The 24,177-nt window shown below is 48.7% G+C and overlaps 1 protein-coding gene and 1 long non-coding RNA gene across 5 annotated transcripts; one reads left to right on the top strand and one right to left on the bottom strand.

The window, feature by feature from the left end:
• The first annotated feature begins 2,226 nt into the window (after positions 1-2,226).
• Positions 2,227-7,798, top strand: LOC125739004 (uncharacterized). Of its 4 annotated transcripts, XR_007397001.1 has the most exons (5): positions 2,242-2,484; positions 3,960-4,051; positions 4,204-4,350; positions 5,240-5,329; positions 7,508-7,798. It is a non-coding gene; the product is annotated as an uncharacterized LOC125739004 (long non-coding RNA). The 4 variants fall into 4 exon arrangements; XR_007396999.1 differs by lacking the exon at positions 7,508-7,798 and having other exon boundaries at positions 2,227-2,484; positions 3,960-4,350; positions 5,240-6,040; XR_007397002.1 differs by lacking the exons at positions 3,960-4,051; positions 7,508-7,798 and having other exon boundaries at positions 2,356-2,484; positions 4,115-4,350; positions 5,240-6,040.
• Positions 3,251-24,171, bottom strand: hcrtr2 (hypocretin (orexin) receptor 2). Its single transcript, XM_049008595.1, has 8 exons — positions 23,669-24,171; positions 22,212-22,479; positions 20,217-20,395; positions 11,739-11,982; positions 10,451-10,566; positions 9,798-10,018; positions 4,968-5,089; positions 3,251-4,394 (listed from the first exon to the last, which is right to left on the bottom strand). The coding sequence occupies exons 2-8, from the start codon at positions 22,453-22,455 to the stop codon at positions 4,144-4,146; spliced, it is 1,377 nt and encodes a 458-aa protein (XP_048864552.1). The 5' UTR covers positions 22,456-22,479; positions 23,669-24,171; the 3' UTR covers positions 3,251-4,143.
• Between the last annotated feature and the right edge of the window lie 6 nt (positions 24,172-24,177).

Here is a 24,177-nt window from a genome sequence, read left to right as displayed (position 1 = left end):
CATGCCACGGTGCCTTCCTCTGTTTCCTGAATTAGACTTCAAGATATTTAACTTGGACTGAGGGAGATGCAGGGACAGGTTAATACGAGAAACACAAAAACAAAACACTGGAGCAAGAACGTCACCACCATGTGCAGGCTTTTCTGGAAAAGTCCGTGTGATGGACAGCTGACTTATATACACAGAATTCCTGAAATAAATGATAGTATCATTTATAACTACCACTGAAGAAAGAACATAAAGAAAACATTTATTGTTCTATTTTGTCAACAAAGTAAAAAATGGTCAATTTCTATTCAGATGAAATTATTGGTTTTGATAAACAAGTGTAAACGCAGCCAGTTAACGAAAAACAACAGGGTCACTATCCAGGTTTGGACCTAGGCTGTCTGAAGCTAAAAGCGAAACTTACACTCACCCGAAAGGGAATCTCTCCCAACAGACTGCGGTAACACTGCAAAGCAAGTGTAACCTTCTAAAATGAACACTGGCCTTCAATTTATTTTAAGTTCTTGTAAGTACGTTACCATGGAATTGTGTACGACAGAAGCAAGCTCTAAAATAAGCTGATTACATTTACGACTTATAGGGTGTATGGATTGAGCAGTGTGCAATTTGGACTTTGTAATGACATGGTTAGTCACTGCATTGAAATCAAAAGAACCTACTGCCAAGTATTACAAACATACTGATATTCCTAATATGAGACCAAGAATGATTCCAGGTTCTGGGCTGTAGCAATATCAGCACATGTATGTCTCTATATTTAAGTGTGATTGAGACCATGATCACACACACCACTCTGAAGGACCTTGATTTCCTCGTTTTTATTTGCTAACTTGTGTATAGCTGATAGGACACCCATTAATGTCAGAGTTATAAGGATGGTTTTTGTACAGGAAACACTGGCATTAATGTAACACAAAATGACCCCATTATTGGGCATGTTACTGTTGACATTAATTCCAGTGAAAGACTATCTATTCGCTGAGAATTGAGGATATCCCAGAATATTCCCTGACAGCCCATGGGCTGAAGCCCACCCTCTGACTTTTCAGCTGTACCATATGGCGTTTCATGTAGCTGGCTGACTGGCTGGAAGGATCTGGCTCTTTGGTTCACTAGCGGATAGCTTAGCAGGCTCCTGGAAAGCGTGGCTTCATTCGAATGCCCGGATCAGCGCTCCTCACACTACACAGCAGCACATGGGCTCACAGTCCCACAGGGGTTGCCGTTCTGAAACCGCTGGGCTACACATCTGCACTGGCTGATGCTGCATTGCCCCCAGGCACAGGCCTGCTTGGGTGCTGCTGGCTGTCCATTGCACAATTCATCAGGACGTGAAGCCTTCATTCCAGGCAGACAGGATCTGTGTATTCCTGGAACCAGTGATAAACAGTAAAGAGTGTTTTCAGGTTCTCAGGAAATGTGAAAGGCTGGTAGGTGTTCTTTTGTAAACGCTCTGAGAAATGCCCCCAAGTGCCCCCTGGTGGATGATATAGCTTGAAACGGTTATAACATTTAAAAAATAAAATAAATAAATAAAATAAAATCTACACATTTTTAAGAATGTGCTTCTTCCCTCCAGTTTCAATTATTTTTTCATATATCGTGCTCTGCTCTGCTCACTGGCGGGAACCTGTGTGTGTCCTGCCCGGGGTACACAGACCCTTTAGCTCCCCTGGGGGGCAGGTGTAGAGGGACGGTGTGGTGCCCTCAGTGCCCTCCTGCAGCTAAGGGGCCCCATCCTGAGCGATGTAGGATGCAGGACGAGTGTGCGCCTCCTCACGCCTCCTCACGACTCCTCACGGCTCCTCACTCCTCCAGCCTGAAATACTGACCCAGCTCTGCTCCTTCTTCGCTGGCTGGAGGCACTGACTGGAGTCTATTATGGCCCTGAGCAGCACTATTATGTTTTACAGGCTTCAAGTAGCCAATTTTACCCTGAAATACCAGAGAAGTGCATCATCGCTCAGGATGTAACAAGGCAGACAGGCAGCTCACATGAGTGATTACGTGAATTAACACTGCTATGATAACACAGGCTCCCGAGGTAGGCCTACTTCTACACCACTGACTGGTGCTGTGAGCTGATCATATAAATATTCTGTCCTAGTTCACGGAACTAAGCAAAGAAAAAGACTCAGATCACCGGTTCTCCACATGGTCCAGCGGGGAAACAGCTATGGTGTGAGGATGTCCGGCATGCTGATTGGTCCTGGAGGACCTTATATCCTCCGTCTCCTGCAGCTTCCACCTTAGGAAAACCACTAAAATGATTATCTCATTAGCTATTAATTTTATTCTGAATTTACAGTCAATCCATCTGATTTCTGCCAAATGGCAGGGATTTCCAGCCAGCTACTTCGTAACAGGGAGACTCCCGCTCCTCCCCCTTGACAGACCTCTCAGCCAGCCAATAACCTGCAGCTTCTTGAACCAAGAAGAATTGAATAATCCAGAAAAACTACAATTAAAACACAGGTAAGGTACTTTTTTATACTTCTGTTTGCCACTTTTAAGACTGGGTAGCCTGCCGTGGGATGACGTTGCTGTTGCTGAACTGAGCGAAACAAGATTTATACTGATTGTTGCCGAGGGGGGTTGAAAAAATGTCTTTAACTGACAGCAGAAGTCTCCAAAATGCTTATAATGCCAAGGGAATCCCGTATTAGCCTGTGAGTGTGCGTCTGTGAGTGTGCGTCTGTGAGTGTGCGTCTGTGAGTGTGAGTATGTTTACAATTTGAATTTGTTTATCCATGCAAGTAAAACTTTTGGAAATCGGTTTGTGTTTAGTAAACCAATGTGGTTAGCATCTCGTGACTGTCAGGATTTAAACTACAACATGTCTGGACATGTTAGTGCAAGTTGTTTTGGTGTGTCAAGTATTTTATTCCGGGAAATACTGATCACTTATCTTATTGTATTATTTTTAAATAGGGAATTGCAGGCTAAACCTGTTCACCTGCATTTAGAGATTCTGAAACAGGTTGATCGTGAGATATTAAGTCAATTACAATGAAATGTAATTTCAAACATCACTGTATAGAGAAAGTGGGAAATCATTCAACAGGTATTATTGGTTATGAGCTTTATCAATCGAGAGGAGTATAATAAAATGAGATCTAATACACAGACTTACTTGGAAAAATAACCTTGCAGTCCGGACTCCATTAACTGTAAAACAAGCACAGATCCTCGATTAAATGGATTCATCTGATTTCATACCAGAACCAAGTGTGACAAACTGTGATAGCTGCCTGTCGTCAGGTTTTTTTACTTCAATAATATAGTACAAAAAGGGTCGTATACACCATATAATCATATATACATACCAAGCGTTATACACATACAGTTATACAAGTTATTAAGTGTTCTCATGTGCACGTTCATGGCATAATTGGTATATGCAAAACCAAGGTTAGTACATAAAATCCAAGAGAAAGTGGACAGCATCAGTATAATATGAAGCCTGTAACACAGGGATTGGTCACAATCAATATGTTATAAACCCAAGTCTTTTGTTTGTATTTATCTGTTTGTTTGTTTACTGATGATGGCAGTGGGTGCTGGCAGGAAACCAAAGAAAAAATCATCACAAGAAATGATACTAAATAATTTAACCACAATCCATTTTCCAGTGAAAACAGTTGCACGACCCAGCTGAGAACCACTGCCGTGACACATGCTGCAGTAACACTGTGATACGGCACTGCACAACAGCATGGCACTGGAGTAGATTTAAGGGTGTTGTGGGTCAGATCGAGGCGTTTTCTCTTTGTTCGGACTAAGGTTACACGTACCGTCCCTCAACATGTGATGCTTATACCACTGGGGAAAAGAACAGCCGCCAATCAGGGACAGTGGACAGGACATCGGTGCCTGATCACACTGCTCCTGCGGTCGGAGCATTTTCCTTTCAGTTTGGTTCCTGTTTCATTCCTTTTTGATGTTACTAGATGCCCAGAGATGATGATCAGTGTTTCTTCGATGAATTCAGCAGTTCAGCATGCTGTGGATGTTCGTCACACTGTCTGGACTCTCTTCTAAGGTCTGTTCCACAGCGTTCCATACTGGCTCCAGCCTGTTCATTCTCCTGCCCGTGCTGTTAAAGGCTCTTCCAGGTGCTGGAGTCAGACGGGACTAGAGCATCTGGTCAGATATCCGGGAAACGCTGTCTAAGTGGCTGATCTGTGTGGACAGGGACTTCCGGCTGTCCGTCTTCGGCCTCGCCCTCGTCCGGCTGTCCGTCTTCGGCCTCGCCCTCGTCCGGCTGTCCGTCTTCGGCCTCGCCCTCGTCCGGCTGTCCGTCTTCGGCCTCGCCCTCGTCCGGCTGCGCTCCGTCCCGAGGTAATGGCAGGAGAACGCCGCTTTGAACTCCCCCCGAAACTTCCCTGAGACAAGGCCACAAAGGTTCAAAAAGGGCAAATACTTGGATTAGTTCTGCACTTTCAGCTGTCCTCTGGGCCTCTTTCTCTAATGTTTAAAGTGATTTTGAGACCTTTTGAGAGTGCAGATTCGCGATTCCTTAGCTAATGCACCATTAGTTATTGTTGGACCAGTATTACTGGCCCGAGAACATTTTTCCTGTTGCTGTTTTAAAAAGGATATGGAATGACTATAGCATATGACTGATTATATGAAAACGCACAAACGGTGCCCCTGCAATACATTAGACAAACTCTAAACGCTTCAGTGTCCTCTGGATACAGCCATTCTCTCAAAATCAAAGTTAGGACCTAGACCTGTAGCCAGCAATATATTTCATGGAGGTCCAGCTACCCTGCTGTAGATTTTGTCTGTCCGGGGGGTGGAGTGGGCTACCTGCCCATAAGGGCCGTAACAAAAACTGGCTTTCATTCAGAAATAATCGCTATGGTCTGGCGTGTCATGCTGAGTGTGGCCAGCAGATGTCGTTCAAGACAGGCCGTCAGCTGCCACAGCAAGGAAGGCGGTCAGAGACTCACCGCTGAGAAAATTATAAATAATTGGGTTTGCCGCACTGTTGGCATAAATCAGCCAGTGTGAGAAGGTGAAGCAGGCATAGATCGTCTCTCTGCTGTCTGTGTTCTTAAATGCTCCAAAGACCCTGCAAAAAGAAATGTGACAAACACATCATATACCGATGTATCACATAGTATACTTATTCAAAATAAACTGTTAGTGCAGGTGAAAAACATTCTTTGGTGTATTCAATTACACTTGATGTTCATTTTCTGTAATTGCTTTTCCTATTCAGGATCACGGGTGGGTCCAGAGCCTATCCTGGAAGATGGGGCACCAACCCACAGCAGCGCACACTCACACATGCACACCTATAGGCAAGCTGGTAACTCAAATTAACTTCAGCATGATTTTGGGCTGTGGGGGGAAACCGGAGAATCTGGAGGAAACCCCACGCCGACATGGGGAGTGTCATGCCCGGCTCGTCCGCTCCTCCTGTGTGCCACGCCCCCTGCCTACCCACGTGTGTTTCCCGGATTGTACCCAGCTGTGTCTGATTATTTTCAATCAGTCCTGTGTATTTCAGTCCGTGTCTTACCCGAGTCCTTTGTCCGTCATTGATGTCTCCTGATGTTTGTGTGCGTGAGATCCCCGTATTCCCGATTAAACCCCGTTCGTCCCGTATCCTGCCTGCCTGCTTCCTCCTTCCGCACAATCGCCGCTCTCCGCCTCGCTCGCGCACCACGACCCGTGACAGAATGACGGACCTTAAAAAGAAAAGTAAGCGGCGAGGAAGGAGGATCCCGGAGGAGCCGATCCGCCTGGGAGCCTGCTCGCTCTCCAGGATATGGATCGCTCCGGAGGAAGAGGTACCCGTGCGGTCTCCAGCCCGGGGGCCGCTCCCGCGAGGTACCTGCCCAGTCTCAATGTTCTGGCCCTCGAGTGAGGACGAGGAGGAAGAGCCCTTCCTCTTCCCTTACCTGGAGCGGGAGCCGGTGTTTTCACCGTCTGTCTTGGCAGACTTTGCGCCACCTCCCGCTGCCACCAGGCGCCAGAAGAGCAAGGAGGGGTCCATCGCATACCCGGACCCACTGCTCATCCCCCCTGCAGCAGCCACCCCGGAGGCGCCGTCCGCGCCTCAACCAGGGAAGACGGCCGACTGCATCTCCCAGTTCTTCGCCCTCCAGGGGCTATTCTGGAGGGTCTGGGAGGGACTGGGCACTCCAGTGAGTCCGGAGGCTGAGGACATTATAATGCGGCTCCAGAAAGACTTTGCCGCGTTTACTCCCGCCTCCGACCAGGGGGATCTGGAGAAAATGGCAGAGGGAGTTCGGCAGCTCCTCCAGCTCCAGAGGGCTGCGGACCCCGCTCCCGCGCAGCCGCCATTGCCGGCGGACCCCGCTCCCGCGCAGCCGGCATTGCCGGCGGACCCCGCTCCCGCGCAGCCGCCATTGCCGGCGGACGCCGCCGCCGCGCAGCCGCCTTCGCCGCTGCCGCCGCCTGCGCAGCCGCCGCCTGCGCAGCCGCCTTCGCTGCCTGCTGCAGCTCCCGGGCCGGCGCCCCCTCTGCAGCACCCTGCAGCTCCCGGGCCGGCGCCCCCACTGCAGCCGCCTCCTGTTCCTGACCTCGCTCCAAGTCCTGACCGCGCTCCAAGTCCTGACCGCGCTCCAAGTCCTGACCGCGCTCCTGTTCCTTCTCCCCCAGTGACAGTTTCTCCCTCGCCCCGGCGAACTCGACCCCGACCTGGGGTCATGTCTGTGTCCCGTAAAGGGAGGGGACACAGACGCAGGGCTGGGGTCCCGCCCGCCCTGCCCCCTGGCTCGCCCTGCCTCGCCTGCGCTGGGGCTCGGTTGACGCCTGCGGGTCCTGGCCCTCCGGGTCGGCTGTCGCCTGCGGGTCCCTCTCCGGTGCCTCGTCGCCCTGACTCGCTCCCCCCTCCGGTGCCTGGTCGGTCGCCTGGGGGTTTCCCGACGGCGGCTCCTCGGTCGCCTGCGGGGCCCCTACCTGCGGCCCGTCGGAGGACGTCGCCGCCTGCTGCGGCTCCCCCCCTCGCCTTGCCTTCGCCCAGGCCCCTTCCAGCTCCCTCGTCCCCTTCCCTGGTGCTCCCTCCTGCTCCCTCCCTGGCCCCTCCGCGAGTCCCTCGCCCTGTCTCCTCTGCCCCTCCGTGGTCCCCTCCGGCTCCGGCCTCCCGGCCGCCTGCGGCCCCTCCGGCTGCCTCCCGTCGCCCGCTGGGGCTCCCACGGGCTCCCCTTTGTTCCCCCGCCTTCTCTCCCTTCTTTCCTGTCTCTGTCCCGCCTGTCTTTGTTCCTCCTCCTGCCTTTGTCCCGCCGTCCTCTGTTCCTGGTCCCTTTGTTCTGCCCCGCTCTGTTCCTGGTTTCCCGTCGTTCCCTCCCGTCACTCCCGCTCCTTTTGTTCTGCCTGTTCCCGCTGTTTCTCCCTTCCTGATCTGTCTCTCTGCCTTCCCATCCCTTTGTCAGCTCCTGTCGCACGTCTTGTCCCTGGCTTTGTTCTGTGCCTCTGTCTTGTTCCCGGTCCCGCGTTGATTTCTGGTTTTGTTTTTCAGGTCCTGTTTTGCCTCGTCCCGTCCGTCGCCCCCTTCCTTGGCGCGCCCGGAGTAGCGCGCCTTTGGGGGGGGGTTCTGTCATGCCCGGCTCGTCCGCTCCTCCTGTGTGCCACGCCCCCTGCCTACCCACGTGTGTTTCCCGGATTGTACCCAGCTGTGTCTGATTATTTTCAATCAGTCCTGTGTATTTCAGTCCGTGTCTTACCCGAATCCTTTGTCCGTCATTGATGTTCATTGATGTTTGTGTGCGTGAGATCCCCGTATTCCCGATTAAACCCCGTTCGTCCCGTATCCTGCCTGCCTGCTTCCTCCTTCCGCACAATCGCCGCTCTCCGCCGCGCTCGCGCACCACGTCCCGTGACAGGGAGAACATGCAAACTCCACACACATGAAGCCTTGGTGGAGACTCAAACCCGGGTCCCAGAGGTGAGAGACAGCAGTGCTGAGCACTGCACCACCGTGCCGCCCCTTACAGTGCTAACCACTGCACCACCGTGCCGCCCCTTACAGTGCTGAGCACTGCACCAATATTTTTACAAACAAACAGTTAAATTGATAACTTCAAATTATCTTATGAATTCATAGTCAACATAAAATCTTTCAGAGCCAACTTTTGTGAAAGCACTCTTGTTGGCAGGAATAAGATGGTAAAATGTATCAATAAAATTTTATAATTTATTATTTTTATTTCATAATTTATTATTATTATTATATTACATTTATTACTTCCATTCAGATTTAACCTAACATTTTTGAGTTCCTTGTCAGAAGATAATAGAATAGGTTCCCCTTGACGTGGGTTATGGTCCTCGTGTTTCCTGTAGGAGTCGGACTCTCGCGTGCTAATGCTGCGGGATGTTTCAGAATGCCTCCACATCGCCCTCTTAGCTGTGACTCTCACGTGCTAATGCCGCAGGATGTTTCAGAATGCCTCCACATCGCCCCCTTAGCTGTGACTCTCACGTGCTAATGCCGCAGGATGTTTCAGAATGCCTCCACATCGCCCTCTTAGCTGTGACTCTCACGTGCTAATGCCGCAGGATGTTTCAGAATGCCTCCACATTGCTCTCTTAGCTGCGACTCGCAGGCGCTAATGCCGCGGGATGTTTCAGAATGCCTCCACATCGCTCTCTTAGCTGCGACTCGCACGCGCTAATGCCGCGGGATGTTTCATAATGCCTCCACATCGCCCCCCTTAGCTGCGACTCGCACGCGCTAATGCCGCGGGATGTTTCATAATGCCTCCACATCGCCCCCCTTAGCTGTGACTCTCACATGCTAATGCCGCGGGATGTTTCAGAATGCCTCCACATCGCTCTCTTAGCTGCGACTCGCACGCGCTAATGCCGCGGGATGTTTCATAATGCCTCCACATCGCCCCCCTTAGCTGCGACTCGCACGCGCTAATGCCGCGGGATGTTTCATAATGCCTCCACATCGCCCCCCTTAGCTGCGACTCTCACGTGCTAATGCCGCGGGATGTTTCATCATGCCTCCACATCGCCCCCCTTAGCTGTGACTCTCACGTGCTAATGCCGCGGGTGTTTCAGAATGCCTCCACCTCGCCCCCCTTAGCTGTGACTCTCACGTGCTAATGCCGCGGGATGTTTCATAATGCCTCCACATCGCCCCCCTTAGCTGTGACTCTCACGTGCTAATGCCGCGGGATGTTTCAGAATGCCTCCACATCGCCCCCCTTAGCTGGGACTCTCACGTGCTAATGCCGCGGGATGTTTCAGAATGCCTCCACATCGCCCCCCTTAGCTGGGACTCTCACGTGCTAATGCCGCGGGATGTTTCAGAATGCCTCCACATCGCCCCCCTTAGCTGGGACTCTCACGTGCTAATGCCGCGGGATGTTTCAGAATGCCTCCACATCGCCCCCCTTAGCTGGGACTCTCACGTGCTAATGCCGCGGGATGTTTCAGAATGCCTCCACATCGCCCTCTTAGCTGTGACTCTCACGTGCTAATGCCGCGGGATGTTTCAGAATGCCTCCACATCGCCTGAAGGATCACAGTGGTGAACTCCTCTGTTTCCATGGCAATTGATCACAAGCACCATCAGGCATTTAATAATCTGCAGCTGGTCCTAATTGGGCTGATTGTATGGCATGTATTAAAATGGCATCATAAGAGGATTGAAAATCAACTCAGCCAGCTTGTTTAGTACAGGGAGGTGCAGGTTTAACCAGACAAAAGAAGACATGGTTGAATAAAGGAACTGGGTCTAAACTAGGCTTCCCTTACTGTGACCCTTGAGAACCCGAACCAGCCACATGGTCTGATACCTTTTCATAACGTTGAGCACACTGATGGGGAGGTAGCAGAGGGCAAAAACCAGTAGGACCACCATCAGCATGCGGGCCGTCTTCCTCCTGCAGTGAATCTGCTTGATTTCAGCAGACACTGCGCTGCTGCGCACCTTGAAGAGCTCAGCAGTGGCCCCCGCGCGGGCCGAGCAGTGCAGGGACTGCCACTTCCTCTGCAAGACGGACGATGACCCAGGGATCTGTGGACAAGAGCAGTACGTGTGTGCAGAGCACCTTGTACAAACTCAGGGTGGAAGCCTCTGGGATTCGTGATATCCTAATTGGTGTCCATAGCATCACCTGCATAATGAATTATTCATAAGTGATGCCCCATAAAAAGGCTTCACGGTGCTATCATTGCATCTTCAGGTACACATTCATAAATGATGCATTGCTTTGGAAGGTCAAATGCAGGACTGTAGCAAATGCCACCCTGAGGTAGTAAGTGATGGATTATTCAAGGGCAAGAATCTTCCATGGTCTCAAGGTGCATGTAACAGAAGGCACCTTAATGGAAGAAGATTGGGAGATGCATTGGGTCTGGCCTGGAGTGTCTCAGCCTTTGTATTTAGAGCGTGAAAGCAGCTCTCATGGGTTAGGGTTAGGGTTAGGGTTAGAAGAGGCCGGCTTACCTGATGGCACCAAAGCTTGTGGAATATCTGGATGTAGGCCAACACCATCAGACACAAAGGAGCAAAGTAAGTCACAATGAAGAAGCAGGTGTGGTACATTTTGGCGTAGATCTCATCTGGGGAGCAGAAAGGATGGAATCATACATGTCATGAGACCAGCTGGATGTCAGCAGATGGTTAGGCCTGGAAAATGAATTTGCATGCAAAAATCAATCCATACAAGGTCTTCAGTGATTAATGTGGGAACTGCACCTCTTTGAGCATGAATGCAATGTCATTCTGAATCATGATAACTGAGTGTCCTTGGCTGAAACTGAGAGGAGCATTTTGGGTGGGGGGGGGACTGTTGGGGGCAGCCTGCTTTGGTCGTTATCTTTGGTCTGTCGTCTCAATTAGGAGACTCTTGCGGAAGCTCTGTGCAAATATCAATCCCTTTTTACTCAGCAGAAAAGAAAACTAACAGTCATTCTTCTTCCCGGCAAACAGAGAGAAATGCTACTATGACTTTGTACATTTTCATTGTCAAGAAAGAAAATTGAGAAATTTCAAATATGTAATCTGTTAATAGTCTTTCTATAAACTGTATGGTACGTTGATATAAGACAATAAAGTGAAACAAGGAACACAGTTAGAAAGTTTACACACATACTGTCCTGGATCGGATACAGGAGGTTGCATGCACTGGTTAAGAACAGCAGAAATTTATGAAGGAGAGGAGGCCATTCGGTCTATCAAGCTCGTTGGGGAGAACCTAACTAATAACTCAGAGCTGTTAAAATCTTCTCTAGCTCTGATTAAAAGCTAAAGGAACCCAGGGTTTTAGCTTGCGCTACACTAACGGTAATTTCAATCTATTTCCACCACAAGTTCTTGTATTGGAACTAATAATGAAGTAACTATTTGGTTAAATAGCATCCATACATGTTAGAATCTTATATACCTGGATCATGTCCCCCCTTAGTCTCCTTTGCTCGAGGCTGAACAGATTCAGCTCAGCTAACCTCTCCTCATAAAACATTCCTCTAAGACAAGGAATCATTCTCGTAGCCCTACGTTGCACCATTTCCAAGGCAGCAATGTCCTTCTTAAGGTATGGTGACCAAACCTGCACACAATATTATAGGTGGGGTCTTACCAAGGAATTATATAATCACAGCATCACCTCCCTTGACATCACCTCCACACACCTAGAGATGTAACCCAACATCTTATTGGCCTTTTTAATTGCTTCCCCACACCGACAAGAGTGGGACATGGAAACACAAGTGGTTCCCAGCAGCAGACTCACCTCCCCAGCGCTCATCACACACGGTGAAGAGGCTGGTCTTGTTGGACAGCTCTGGCAGCAGGCTGGTAGTCTCCATGACTACGGCTTGCGGGACCATGATGATGCAGGACACCATCCAGATGAGCGCGATGCTCTTGCGGGCTCGTCGCGGTGAGCTCTTGAACATCAGAGGGTGGCAGATGGCGTACCAGCGGTCCTGGGCGACGAAGCTGAGTGTCAGCACGGAGACACAGACCGAGATGGTCTGCGGTTTCCCGGGAGACGGAGAGAGAGACAGAAGCAGAATGGACACCTATGAGAAAGTCTGCCTGCTGTGCTGTGTGGTCTTTACCTGAGGAATCCACTGAAGGGGATGCAGTCATTTTGTGCTCAGGTTTTGCAATTAAAAACTACCAGGCTAACAAAATACTAAAGTAAAAAAATGTCAGAGCCAGAACTGGGAGAATTACAGACTAATTAAGATTCCTCTTTAGAATTTAGAACCATCTTCACGTACGTTGTAGTTGTGATGACACACGCATTTCTTGTGCTTGGTTTTGTACAGCATTTTTGGCTCGGTTTGCACGATGAAACAACTAAATACATTGATTAACACTGGCAGAACCTAAATTCACAAGTAAATGTTCAATGTGGAAGACATCATGCTAATTGTGCCTGCAATTTGGTTACGGCAAATGTTGGTCAGTCTGGGAACATTTTCATTTCCCAGTAAAATATTACGTTTCCAATATGCAAATAAGCATTTCTTAGGTTTTGTTATAGACAGGTTGACAGATGCATTACCTTTGCTTTATGACTGTTCTTAACAGTCTTCATCTTTGTATGTTTAATAATACTTAATTTCAACACAAATTCTGTTTTACCGACTGTACCAAAATTTTACATTCCAAGAAATGACTTTTGTGTACCATTACACCCCAACTAAGTTGTTCTATATTGTAAGTATAGTTATTTCACCATGGTAATGGTATGGACCAGTATAATTTCCTCCCTTGCGGTTTGCTTCTGGTTTATTCCACTGTAATTATTTTTATGAGAAAAAAGTGGACTCCAAATAGAGATCTATTCCATCTCTCCATGAGGTCAGGTTGTCATTGTCGTTATGGATTTTCGTTTTTTCTAACACATATTTGATTTGAAATGTAAGTACAGACGCCCCTCAACTTACGAACTTTCAACTTATGAACTTTCAGACATATGAAGGAAGAGGACTGCAAGTCCAGATTGTGTTCATTGGGCTCCCGTTTCTTGTCCACAGCATAAATTCTTTTTCTGTGCGACAATTCCACCCAGTACGACTTCTGGCTGCTACTCCTGCCACGCAGCAGTGTAGCGTGCATACCCCCAGCATCCTAGATCGTTGTACTTGCTTATACCCTTAAATGATGTTGAATAATGACTTACGAACATTTCAAGTTACGAAGGGCCGTTCGGAACGTATCTCATTCGTAAGTAGAGGAGCGTCTGTAAATGTGAAGCATTTATGAAGTAGCCTGTTTCCACTGCCAACATTTCTCCAAGGCAGCCCACCACCCCAAAGCACATCTACCCAATAATCAATCATCTAATCCAGCTCCTTTGTGACTTGCTTGGGGAGCCCAGTTCCCGTGCTCACCTTCGTGCACAGATCACTAAGGACAGGGGGAATTACTTTTTTTGCAACACAGTTCGTTTGATTCACCTAAAAGATTCATTCACCAGCTTGTTCAGTGGCACTTGCTATTTGCATAAAATAGATCTGAAAAACTTGTGTTCTGATATGTCAAATAGGTCATGCTAAACAGTGCTAACGAGTTAGCTAAAATGAGTCATGCAAGAAGAATAAATTTAGGCTATATGCTACCCCAGCAGATGGTGTATTTGAGTCACAACCGAAGTACGGCTCTCTTGTTCAATTGCCTGTCTGAGTCACTCAGCAACTCGCTCATTCAGAGGGAGAATGAAAGACCGGAAAGAGTGGACTGAGTTGGTGAGTGAGTGTGTGCATGTGACAGTCTTGGTCGTTCGTTCACTGTAGGTGTATATATATTCAGTCCCAGGTTTAGTTTCCAGCCAATCATATGCTCCCTTACAGCAGTGTTTTACCACTTTACATAGGCCTAACACCAGTTCATATACTTAGGCATAACACCAGTTCATATACATAGGCCTAACACCAGTTCATATACATAGGCCTAACACCAGCTCATATACATAGGCCTAACACCAGTCCATATTCATAGGCCTAACACCAGTCCATATTCATAGGCCTAACACCAGCTCATATACATAGACCTAACACCAGTCCATATACATAGGTCTAACACCAGTCCATATACATAGGCCTAACACCAGCTCATATACATAGGCCTAACACCAGCTCATATACATAGTCCTAACACCAGCCCATATACTTAGGCCTAACACCAGCTCATATACATAGGCCTAACACCAGCTCATATACATAGGCCTAACACCAGTTCATATACATAGGCCTAACACCAGTTCATTTACATAGGCCTAACACCAGTCCATATACATAGGCCTAACACCAGCTCATATACATAGGCCTAACACCAGCTCATATACATAGGCCTAACACCAGCCCATATACATAGGCCTAACACCAGCCCATATACATAGGCCTAACATCACCTCATATACATAGGCCTAACACCGGTCCATATACATAGGCCTAACACCAGCTCATACACATAGGCCTAACACCAGCTCATATACATAGGCCTAACACCAGTTCATATACATTGGCCTAACATCACCTCATATACATAGGCCTAACACCGGTCCATATACATAGGCCTAACACCAGCTCATATACATAGGCCTAACACCAGCTCATATACATAGGCCTAACACCAGTTCATATACATTGGCCTAACACCAGTTCATATACATAGGCCTAACACCAGTTCATATACATAGGCCTAACACCAGTCCATATACATAGGCCTAACACCAGTCCATATACATAGGCCTAACACCAGTTCATATACATAGGCCTAACACCAGCTCATATACATAGGCCTAACACCAGCTCATATACATAGACCTGTGCTGGACAATTAGCATTCTGCCCTGTAGTAAAAAAGACAAGACTGTGGGCAAGTTTTTGATAAAGGAAATGTCAGAAAATGTACATGATCCTGAAGCAGCAGATAGAGGGTAATGTGATACATGTTATTGCTAAGAGCCAATTAGTAGCATGTCTTAGACAATGGTGTGCCCAGGGGTAATTACTATAGGAAAAGTGTGCTGTGGCAGCACAAGGCTGGTTAAGGCTGTCTTACTGCACACGCCTTACATGCCTCACTGACTCTCACTGGCCATAGTCGAGAAGGGATGCAGAACTAATCCGTGCAGGGATGTAAACGTGAGGGTGTAATTCCTGTAAGGGAACTCAGCAGGTTCACAGGCTATATTACACTGTCAAATATCAGATGTTCATATAAAGCTCAAATAGAATGAGCTTATTTAGGTATAATCCAAAGAAATGAAAAACAGGGGAGGTAGGTAAGCAGAGCAGGCATTTAGTTATGGGGGGGGGGGGGGGGCGACAGTGCAGTTAGACTGAGTCATATACATAGTTAGGCTGTGTGCAGTGCAGTTAGGCTGTGTCACTTACACAGTTAGGCTATGTGCAATGTAGTTAGGCTGTGTCACATACACAGTTTGGCCATGTGCAGTACAGTTAGGCTGTCACGCTTGGCCGCGATCGCGCTGTTTAAAAGCGGGCGATCTCTCGGGCAGGCGGGCAAAGAGCAGGCGGACAGGAATATATTGGGGCAAACTGTCTCCGTAATCAGGGGGCGTGGCACACAGGAGGAGCGGACGAGCCGGGCATGACAGAACCCCCCCCCCAAAGGCGCGCTTCTCCGGGCGCGCCAAGGAAGGGGGCGACGGACGGGACGAGGCAAAACAGGACCTGAAAAACAAAACCCAAAACCATCAACGAGAGACCGGGAACAAGACGGACAGACAGAACAGGCACAAAGACAGGAAATGGGAAAGAACCTGACACAGGACGGGGAATGCGGACAGACAGAGAAGGAAAGGGGACACAGAGGAAACAGGCGGGACACAAGGGCCAGGAGTGAACGGAGGGAACATAGGAGGGAATGGGAAACTAGGAACACGAAAGGGCGGAACAGACGGGCGAGAAACAAAAGCAGAAGGGGCAAAGACAGGAGGGACAAAGGCAGGGGCACAGGGCGAGAAGGAGGGGGAGCAAAGGGTCGGCCGAGGGAGCCACTGCGGGCGACGGGAGGCAGCCGGAGGGGCCGCAGGCGGCCGGGAGGCCGGAGCCGGAGGGGACCCCGGAAGGGCCGAGGAGACAGGGCGAGGGACTGAAGCAGGGACGAAGGAGGGAGTCGCAGGGGGAACCAGGGAAGGGGACGAGGGAGCCGGAAGGGACCTGGGCGAGGGCAAGGAGAGGGCGGCGACGTCCTCCTACGCGCAGGAGGCGGGGGACCAGCAGGCGACCGAGGAACCGCCTCAGGGGCACCCGCAGGCGACCGCCGAGGACCCGGCGGAGGGAGCGAGGCCGGGCGACGAGGGCGAGGAGGGGGATCCGCAGGCGACCGCCGACCCGGGGGGCCAGGACCTGCAGGAGCCGACCAAGCCCTAGCGCAGGCGAGGGAGGGCGAGCCAGGGGGCAGGGCGGACGGGACCCCAGTCCTTCGTCTGTGTCCCCTCCCTTTACGGGACACAGACATGACGACCCCAGGTCGGGGTCGAGTTCACCGGGGCGAGGGCGAAGAAGTCACAAGGAAGGTCCCCGAGGGGTCCCATTCAAGCTCCTCCAGCTCCGGAGAGGGAGGAGCTAAGATCGGGTCTTCTGGGACCACCTCGGGGACTAGGGCAGAAGGGACTGGAGTTGCAGGCGGAGGGGGCGCCTCGGGAGCTGCTGCAGGCGGAGGGGGCACCTCGGGAGCTGCAGGCAGGAGAAGCTGCGCTGGCTGCGGAGGTGGCGGTTGCGCAGGCGGCAGCACGGGCGCTGGGTCCGTGGGCAGAGGAAGTGCCTGCTCATGAGCAGCAGGCGGCAGAGAAGGCGATCGTGCAGGCAGCGGAGGCGGCTGCGCGGGACGCGCAGGTGGCAGCGGATGCGGCTGTGCGGGACAAGTAGGCGATGGGTCGGGAAGGGAAGGAGGCAACGGAAGTGGCTGCTCGGGAGTGGGGACCTCAGGTGGTGGGCCAGGTAGGTCCCATGTGGGCAGGACGGGCGTGGCCCCCTTCGATCTCCGAGGCACACTTGGGATTGCGTCCCGTAGCTTGTGGATCCCCTTGTTCGCCAGCCGCTCTGGCCGGAAGTAATAGCGTTCGAGCGGCGGTGGCAATTCCGCGGCGGCCAACCGAAATCCCCGGACGGAAACGGCTGCCGGTGCGAGCAGCTTAGCTGCGGTGGTGACCTGGGGCTGGGTAGAGGAGTCCTCCTCTCCAGCTGGAGGGGAGGCGGAGACGAGAGAGCATGCTCCCAGGACGAGCGTCGGGGCGACTCCTGGCATCTTCCTCCTCTTTTTCCGCCACTTGCTCACGGAAGCCACGGGAGGCTGTTCAGCGTCTGACGGGACAGACGGGTGTGGATCCTCCTCCGTGGCGTCCGGTGTGTCCAACCCCAACCTCCGTGCTGTCGTTCTCTGAACCAGCAGGTAGAGGTTGGACCTCACCTCTCTCAGGCGATGCTCGTCCTCACGGGATGACATTGCCAGCAAGAGATCGCAGCTATGCGTGGCTAAGTCCAGCGCTACAGTGTCCTCCCGGACATCAGGCTGGGTTAACCAGTAATGGACTTCCTGCAGCAGACCGAGACGTTCGCTCTCGGTCTGCTGCTTTGCCTCTTCTTTCTGGTCTGTCATTCTGTCACGCTTGGCCGCGATCGCGCTGTTTAAAAGCGGGCGATCACTCGGGCAGGCGGGCAAAGAGCAGGCGGACAGTAATATATCGGGGCAAACTGGGGTTTAATAATCCAACAGGGAGCAGGAGACATGAAACGCCGACTAACATCAATGACAGACAATGGACTCAGGTAAGACACGGACTGAAATACACAGGACTGAGCAAATTAACTAGACACAGCTGGGTACAATCGGGAGAAAACACGTGGGTAATCAGGGGGCGTGGCACACAGGAGGAGCAGACGAGCCGGGCATGACATAGGCTGTGTCACATACACAGTTTGGCTGTGTTCAGTGCAGTTAGGCTGTGTCACATACATGGGTAGGCTATGTCCAGTGTAGTTAGGCTGTGTCACATACATGGGTAGGCTGTGTGTAGTGCAGTTAGGCTGTTTCACATACACAGTTTGGCTGTGTGCAGTGCAGTTAGGCTGTGTCACATGCATGTTTAGGCTGTATGCAGTGAAGTTAGGCTGTGTCACATACACGGTTTGGCTGTGTGCAGTGCAGTTAGGCTGTGTCACATGCACGATTAGGCTGTATGCAGTGCAGTTAGGCTGTGTCACATGCATGCTTAGGCTGTATGCAGTGCAGTTAGGCTGTGTCACATACACAGTTTGGCTGTGTTCAGTGCAGTTAGGCTGTGTCACATACACGGTTTGGCTGTGTGCAGTGCAGTTAGGCTGTGTCACATACACAGTTTGGCTGTGTGCAGAATAGTGGCTGTTTTAATATTTTTGAGTGTAGCACTGGAGACGGGCAAACTGTCAAGGCCTTAATTTAGCAACCACTAAAAAATGTAGTAATGAATGTCACTGAGAAATAACTAGCCTATAAATTCATATATTCACTAGTGTATAAGTGTTTGTTTACCTCTGTAGACAGAGAGGGGGCGTGGCTTCAGGAAACACCTATAATAAATACACACTGGCACAACAATGGTCTGATATCTGCATCTGACGTTTAATGTAAGTTACATTCCACTATACGATCGAATGTCCAATGGAGGCACCTACAAAAATGATGCGAGATTACATGGAGGAATAATGTGTAAAAATGATACATGCATATCTTTAAAGTAATACTGACTATTGATTGTGTTGTGATCCCCAGCGCATCCTATTTCCTGCATAGCTGGATGTGAACATCGCACAGCAGTCCCTACGTAAATAAAAACTAAATAAAGCTGTCAACAAGCTGGACTTCTCAGTGTGAACAGCCAAGTCTTTCTTTAAAAATGTTGACTATAACAATACACAATAGCAGGGGAGCCCCACCCTTTTCAGGGCCCTAAGCGAAATGTGATTAACCTAGTTGTCATTTGTCATCCTCCTCACCATTCTGACAGGCTAGTGAGATGGGGGGCCCCCTGGTGGCCGCTGGGCTGTAAGCAGCGGTTTCACTAGCTTATGCCTTCTGTGGACCCCGAATAGAAGCCTAATGAAATGATGCAGTGTACAAATTTCATACATTTTCTGAGTGACAAGATTTTTAAAATGATCATTTTGTGTTTCTGAAGTATTCTGGGGAAGCTTCTAGACTTTGGTTGCTGCAACATCATGTTGGTGCGAGTAGTTTTGGGCGAGAACTGGGATGGGTTTAAATGCCAGACACCGCAATGCAGACGCTGCCCCGGGGCCAACCTAAGAAGCTGAATGCCTAAACCAGCCCAGCTACCTTGCCTGTGTCTGTCTCTTTGCAGCGCGTCTAAAATCACCCATGTGACACTTGTCCCTCTGCAGATGTACGTGACATTATTTCACAAACTCAAGCCTGTTTGACAATTTGCAAACTGCCCTCCACTACCCACAAACTTTTTCCATTATTACAGCCCACATATAAAAACGACTAGTGATTGTAAACATTATACACACAGTGATCTTAAATGCTCCTATTCTGTTTTAAAACCTGCCATGATGATTCGCTTTTCTTGAGAGAAGCCTCAGGTGTGCTTGTTTATCTATTTGGATATACGCCACCAGGACTAGCACAAGCGATAAGCGGCTGCTTAGAGCTGAGCGGCCACCAGGGGGCCCCACATCTGATCAATCACATTCTGCTGAGGGCCGCAAAAATGCCTGTACCGGCCCCGCATGCCACTAATCCAGCATGGGGACCATCTTCTCAGCTTTAGGGGCCGGAAGTAATACCATCTCGTCTTTAAACTATAGTCCTGCTTGTTGCCTTAAATTCGCTCTTCCCCGAAGCAGGTGGGCACCATTTATACTGTGTGCTGTCGGGTTAACGTTTAGCCAGCGATATCAAGCTGTTTCCTCATAGCTCATTCTGTGAACATTGACAGGTTCCCGTGTTCTCCTGTTAGGCAGACTCCCGTTCGTTTCAATGTGCGATGCGTACTCTGTGCAATTGCGCAAGATGATAGAACATTAATTACTTTTTTGTTGAAATTACTTCTTATTGGGCCTCAGAAAAGAATAATTCTAACAGAGATATTTTGGGTTTGGGAAATGCTCTGGCTGCTCTCCGGCTGTGGAATTAGAATTTGCGCATCTCATCACGGGCCTTAGCTGCTCCTCCCAATATGTCTTTTTAAAAGGCAGTGCGGCAGAAGCAACAATTAACTCACCTGTAAGTACGGCAGCACCTTGCACAGGGTCTCGCCGAAGAACCAGGTCTCCGTGATGTCCACCACGAGGCTCGCAGGAAGGCAGGTGATGGTTACCAGGATATCAGCAAAGGCCAGGTTTACGATGAAATAGTTGGTGACGGTCCGCATCTGACGGTTCTTCCACACCGCGATGCAGACTGCAGGCGTGACATGAAGCTACATAACCCATCTCGTGCCGACGTCACGTTTGCGCCCGAAAGTGTCTGGAAATTCTCTAAAAATTTATTCTGCGACATGCAATTCGCTGATAGTTCTCAGAATGTGATATAAAAAGCACGTAAATTTGCGGTAACGAATGTAAATATGCCATAAAAATTAACAAGGCACTAGAGTCAGTATGAGAATAAGCCAGTTTATAGACAGTCAAACATGTCCCGGAATGGAATTTGAAAAGGTGTGCTGAGCTATTGGGGAGTGGGGGGGGGGCGTAAGAAACCGAGGGGCGGGGATGCACTTACAGTATAGGCTACCCTATGTCTGTTATATGTATAATTTGGGTTAATTTCATTCGTCCCCCCCAGAAACCTTGCTTTTACATTTAAATGAATCCCATAGGCTATTAAACTCTCCTACGCCCTGCATGGGGGCAGGGGGTACTGCATTAGTAACGATGACTATTATAATTAATCGTAACGATAATCAGAAGCCAACCACAGGGATGCCAGGCGACTAGTGTATTCGCAAATATCTAATTATAATAGTTAAAGATTGTTTCCTGAATGATAGTACGTGCAAAAATCTACGTTCCTTGTCATTCACTGCCCCTAAATACACACGCGAACTGGTTTAGTTTCGCTGACAACAGATGTGCGAGGTAACCTTTAAATAAATTAGGGATGCTGTTCCTATAAAAGTCATGTCCATCCTCTAACTGACATCCAAAAGCCTCAGCACTAGCGGAATTGGAAAAGCTCATTATATAAACTGAAAACATAAATACGTGGAAATGTCACACTCAAAGCGAAGATTAAAAACCTCATATTCTCAGTAATTGCAAATGTATAACCTTGTAGCTTTGAGGGATTTCAGCAAGAATTGCACGGTAACAGCACAACAAATCACTAGACGTTATAAGAAATCAATTCAGTCTTTTTACAGCTGTGATCCAGAATTGTCCACTTTAAAGACGAATAAAACGTAATACATCGTAGCATGTTTGTTTTGCTATACCTTTGCAAATAAGTTGACTGAACAGAAAAAAATCGTTGATTGATTAGTGGGAAGGAATGTATAGCTTTTTTTTACTGTTTAAGACAATAGCTTTTACATTCGATAAATACTACTACGTTAAAGAAAACAAGTGACGCAAGAGCGATAGCCGATTAATTTCACCCTCCTGTACACGATTTGCTCTCTGTCAAGCAACTCGCAGAAGCAGATGACATGCGAAACGCTTTGGGGTAACGGGGAGGAAAATCCTATGTGATTCACCTGTAACTGCAACGTACACTGTCATTTAGACGAAAGGCAGCGTGCTGCTGCTGGTTAATGGCAGACTGCATGCTGATGGCTTTTAAGAGGTCCTGGTGAACTGGTCCTGGCTTCCCAACGTCTTTGTTGGTATGTGTATTACCAGTGCAGTATGCATATGATCCCATTAACGACGCTCATCCCTCAGATAAAGTAATAAAACTTGCAAGGCACGGATCGGTACGGATTGAATATTATATGCGGCACACTATTTCGTACTACACATTGTATTTGTTTATAAATGATTTTATATACCCCAATTAACACTTAGCATTTAACTTATTATAACATTTTTGTAGTTGGTATGACAGATATAAACCATATCAATAGCTTATTGCAAATATTTTTTTATAAATGCACAGAACAGTGGCAACATACTGGGAATTAAATTATATGAGCTTCTGGTTGAGCGTATTTACACTTCAAGTTAGTTGCGAATGCATCTCTATAGAGTGCCGATGGAGTAAATATTTTGGAACTTACCAAGCATATTTCCAGTTAAGGAGACGAAGAAGACGATTATGTAACCGACTATCAAAGCCCATTCGTACTGCTTAGGGTGCAGGTACTCCCGCCAGATGTACTTTAAAAGTTGCTCATCTTCATCCAGTGACTGATCGGCACTGATGTTCAGTTCATGCGGATGCGGCGAGCGGTTCCTGTAGCCGGAGTCCATCCCGGTCATGGTGTGAGTAGTGTGGGGATGCTCCGCTCTCCACTTCTTCATCCAGCATCTGGAGTAACATCAGAGCTGGTGCCGTATCGGCGATGTAAAGCTCCTTTGCTTTTCCATTGACCCGTGACGCATGAAGGCTGTACCCCTTACTAAAAGGGGGATATCGATCCTATTTGGTCAAGCTGCACTGCAATGTGCGGTTAGATTAAGGCATTGGTTTGCCGTGTAGGTTAGTTCTTATCGGCCGTATACGTATTTACATTAATTGCAAACATTATTACACGTTAAAAAAACAACGTATTGGAAATGCTTAAAATTGATCCTTAAATTTTAATGCAGTTCATTAATTATAAGTTCAGAAAGCCCCGTACTGTATATTGCTAGTGAATGAACGAATTGTAAAATGTGGTTTAATTGCAAATGGGTTTTGTTTCGGTTTGACATATTTATTATGCATACGTAATTTGCAATGCACATAAAAATAAAATCACTATTACCGCGTCTCTAGCATTTGCTCTTCCATACGTGAGTGTGTTGTACTGGCGTCTCACTCAGGATGTGCCCTGTCAGTGCATCCTCTACTGGACAATCAGCCATGCAAAACTGGCGGATTGATGATTGTATGTTGTGGGGATTGTATGTTGATCGCGACATAGGAAGAGCACATATTACATTTAGTTTACCTTGAGTTAACCATGAAACATCGTTTGCGATAAAGGCGTGAATCTTGTGTTTTGGATTCCATATTAAGCCTGCACTTATAGTGTCGCGCGATCAACTCGTCAGGCCAGCACTGACGGACGCTCCTGAGCTTTCCAGAGTATTTACAGACCTAATCTGACCTGTATTGACAGCTTTGTTACTGTTACGTAGCATTTTAATATGCGACACGCATTCTCATAAATAGCCCTTTAATGAATTGTTTGGCATTTAACTCGTAGCACAAGAGATGTTGTGATGTCGTTTAACTGAAACTTGAAGGGCAGCATTTTCCATCTTTGGAACCATTCACAGATCTTCCCATACATGTATTAATATTTACCTTTCAAGTAAAATATGTTCTCATTTCATGCGTCCAAAACAGATAATAAAATTCCCCAATAAAAGGCATGAAGTTTTTGAGCCCCCCCCAGAAGAATCAGGACCAGCCAATACAATCCCTTGGACTCCCCTCCCCAATGCTCAACCCAAAGTTATACCCTTGTGCCCAGTGGTACGTAGAACAGGTTTGGCTGGGTGTTCGTGAATATAATGTTCTACTCACTGTTCTCTTAGCCATATTGGAGGGTGGAACGCCACAGCCCATTCACTGGTGGAAAGCCAAGGTCAGTTCTGTACTGCATAATGCAGCCACTGTCTATAGACACTGGCAGCTGTTCCAGCACCAGCGGGCATTATAAAACCAGTAACTGCATACTGCACTCAGCACCAGCAGGCACTGTTAACTGCTGCCTGGGTGGGGCCCGACCCACCCTACAGGCCACGTAGGCGATCGCCTAGGGCGCCGTTTGATTGCAGGGTGCAAAGGAGCCAGTGAGAAAAATCACACAACCTTTAAAATTTCATTGCTTTGCTTCTTTTCTTGTGAAGTTGGCAGCCCTTTACTACTGAAATGCTTTTAATATAAATCAATTGACAGAATTTGTGTTCTGCTGCTCTGGGGGTGGGGGGGGGTTGATTATTGCAGCCTTTATAATTGCATTACAGGTTTGAATCCTGGGATATACGAGCAAATGTGGCTTCGGAGTCCTTTGTATCAGCTTTCAGGCCCGT

This window comes from Brienomyrus brachyistius, chromosome 3, assembly GCF_023856365.1.
Source record: "Brienomyrus brachyistius isolate T26 chromosome 3, BBRACH_0.4, whole genome shotgun sequence".
NCBI lineage: Eukaryota > Metazoa > Chordata > Actinopteri > Osteoglossiformes > Mormyridae > Brienomyrus > Brienomyrus brachyistius.
The sequence above is the reverse complement of the archived record's forward strand: the minus strand, read 5'-3'. Positions and strand labels throughout refer to the sequence as shown.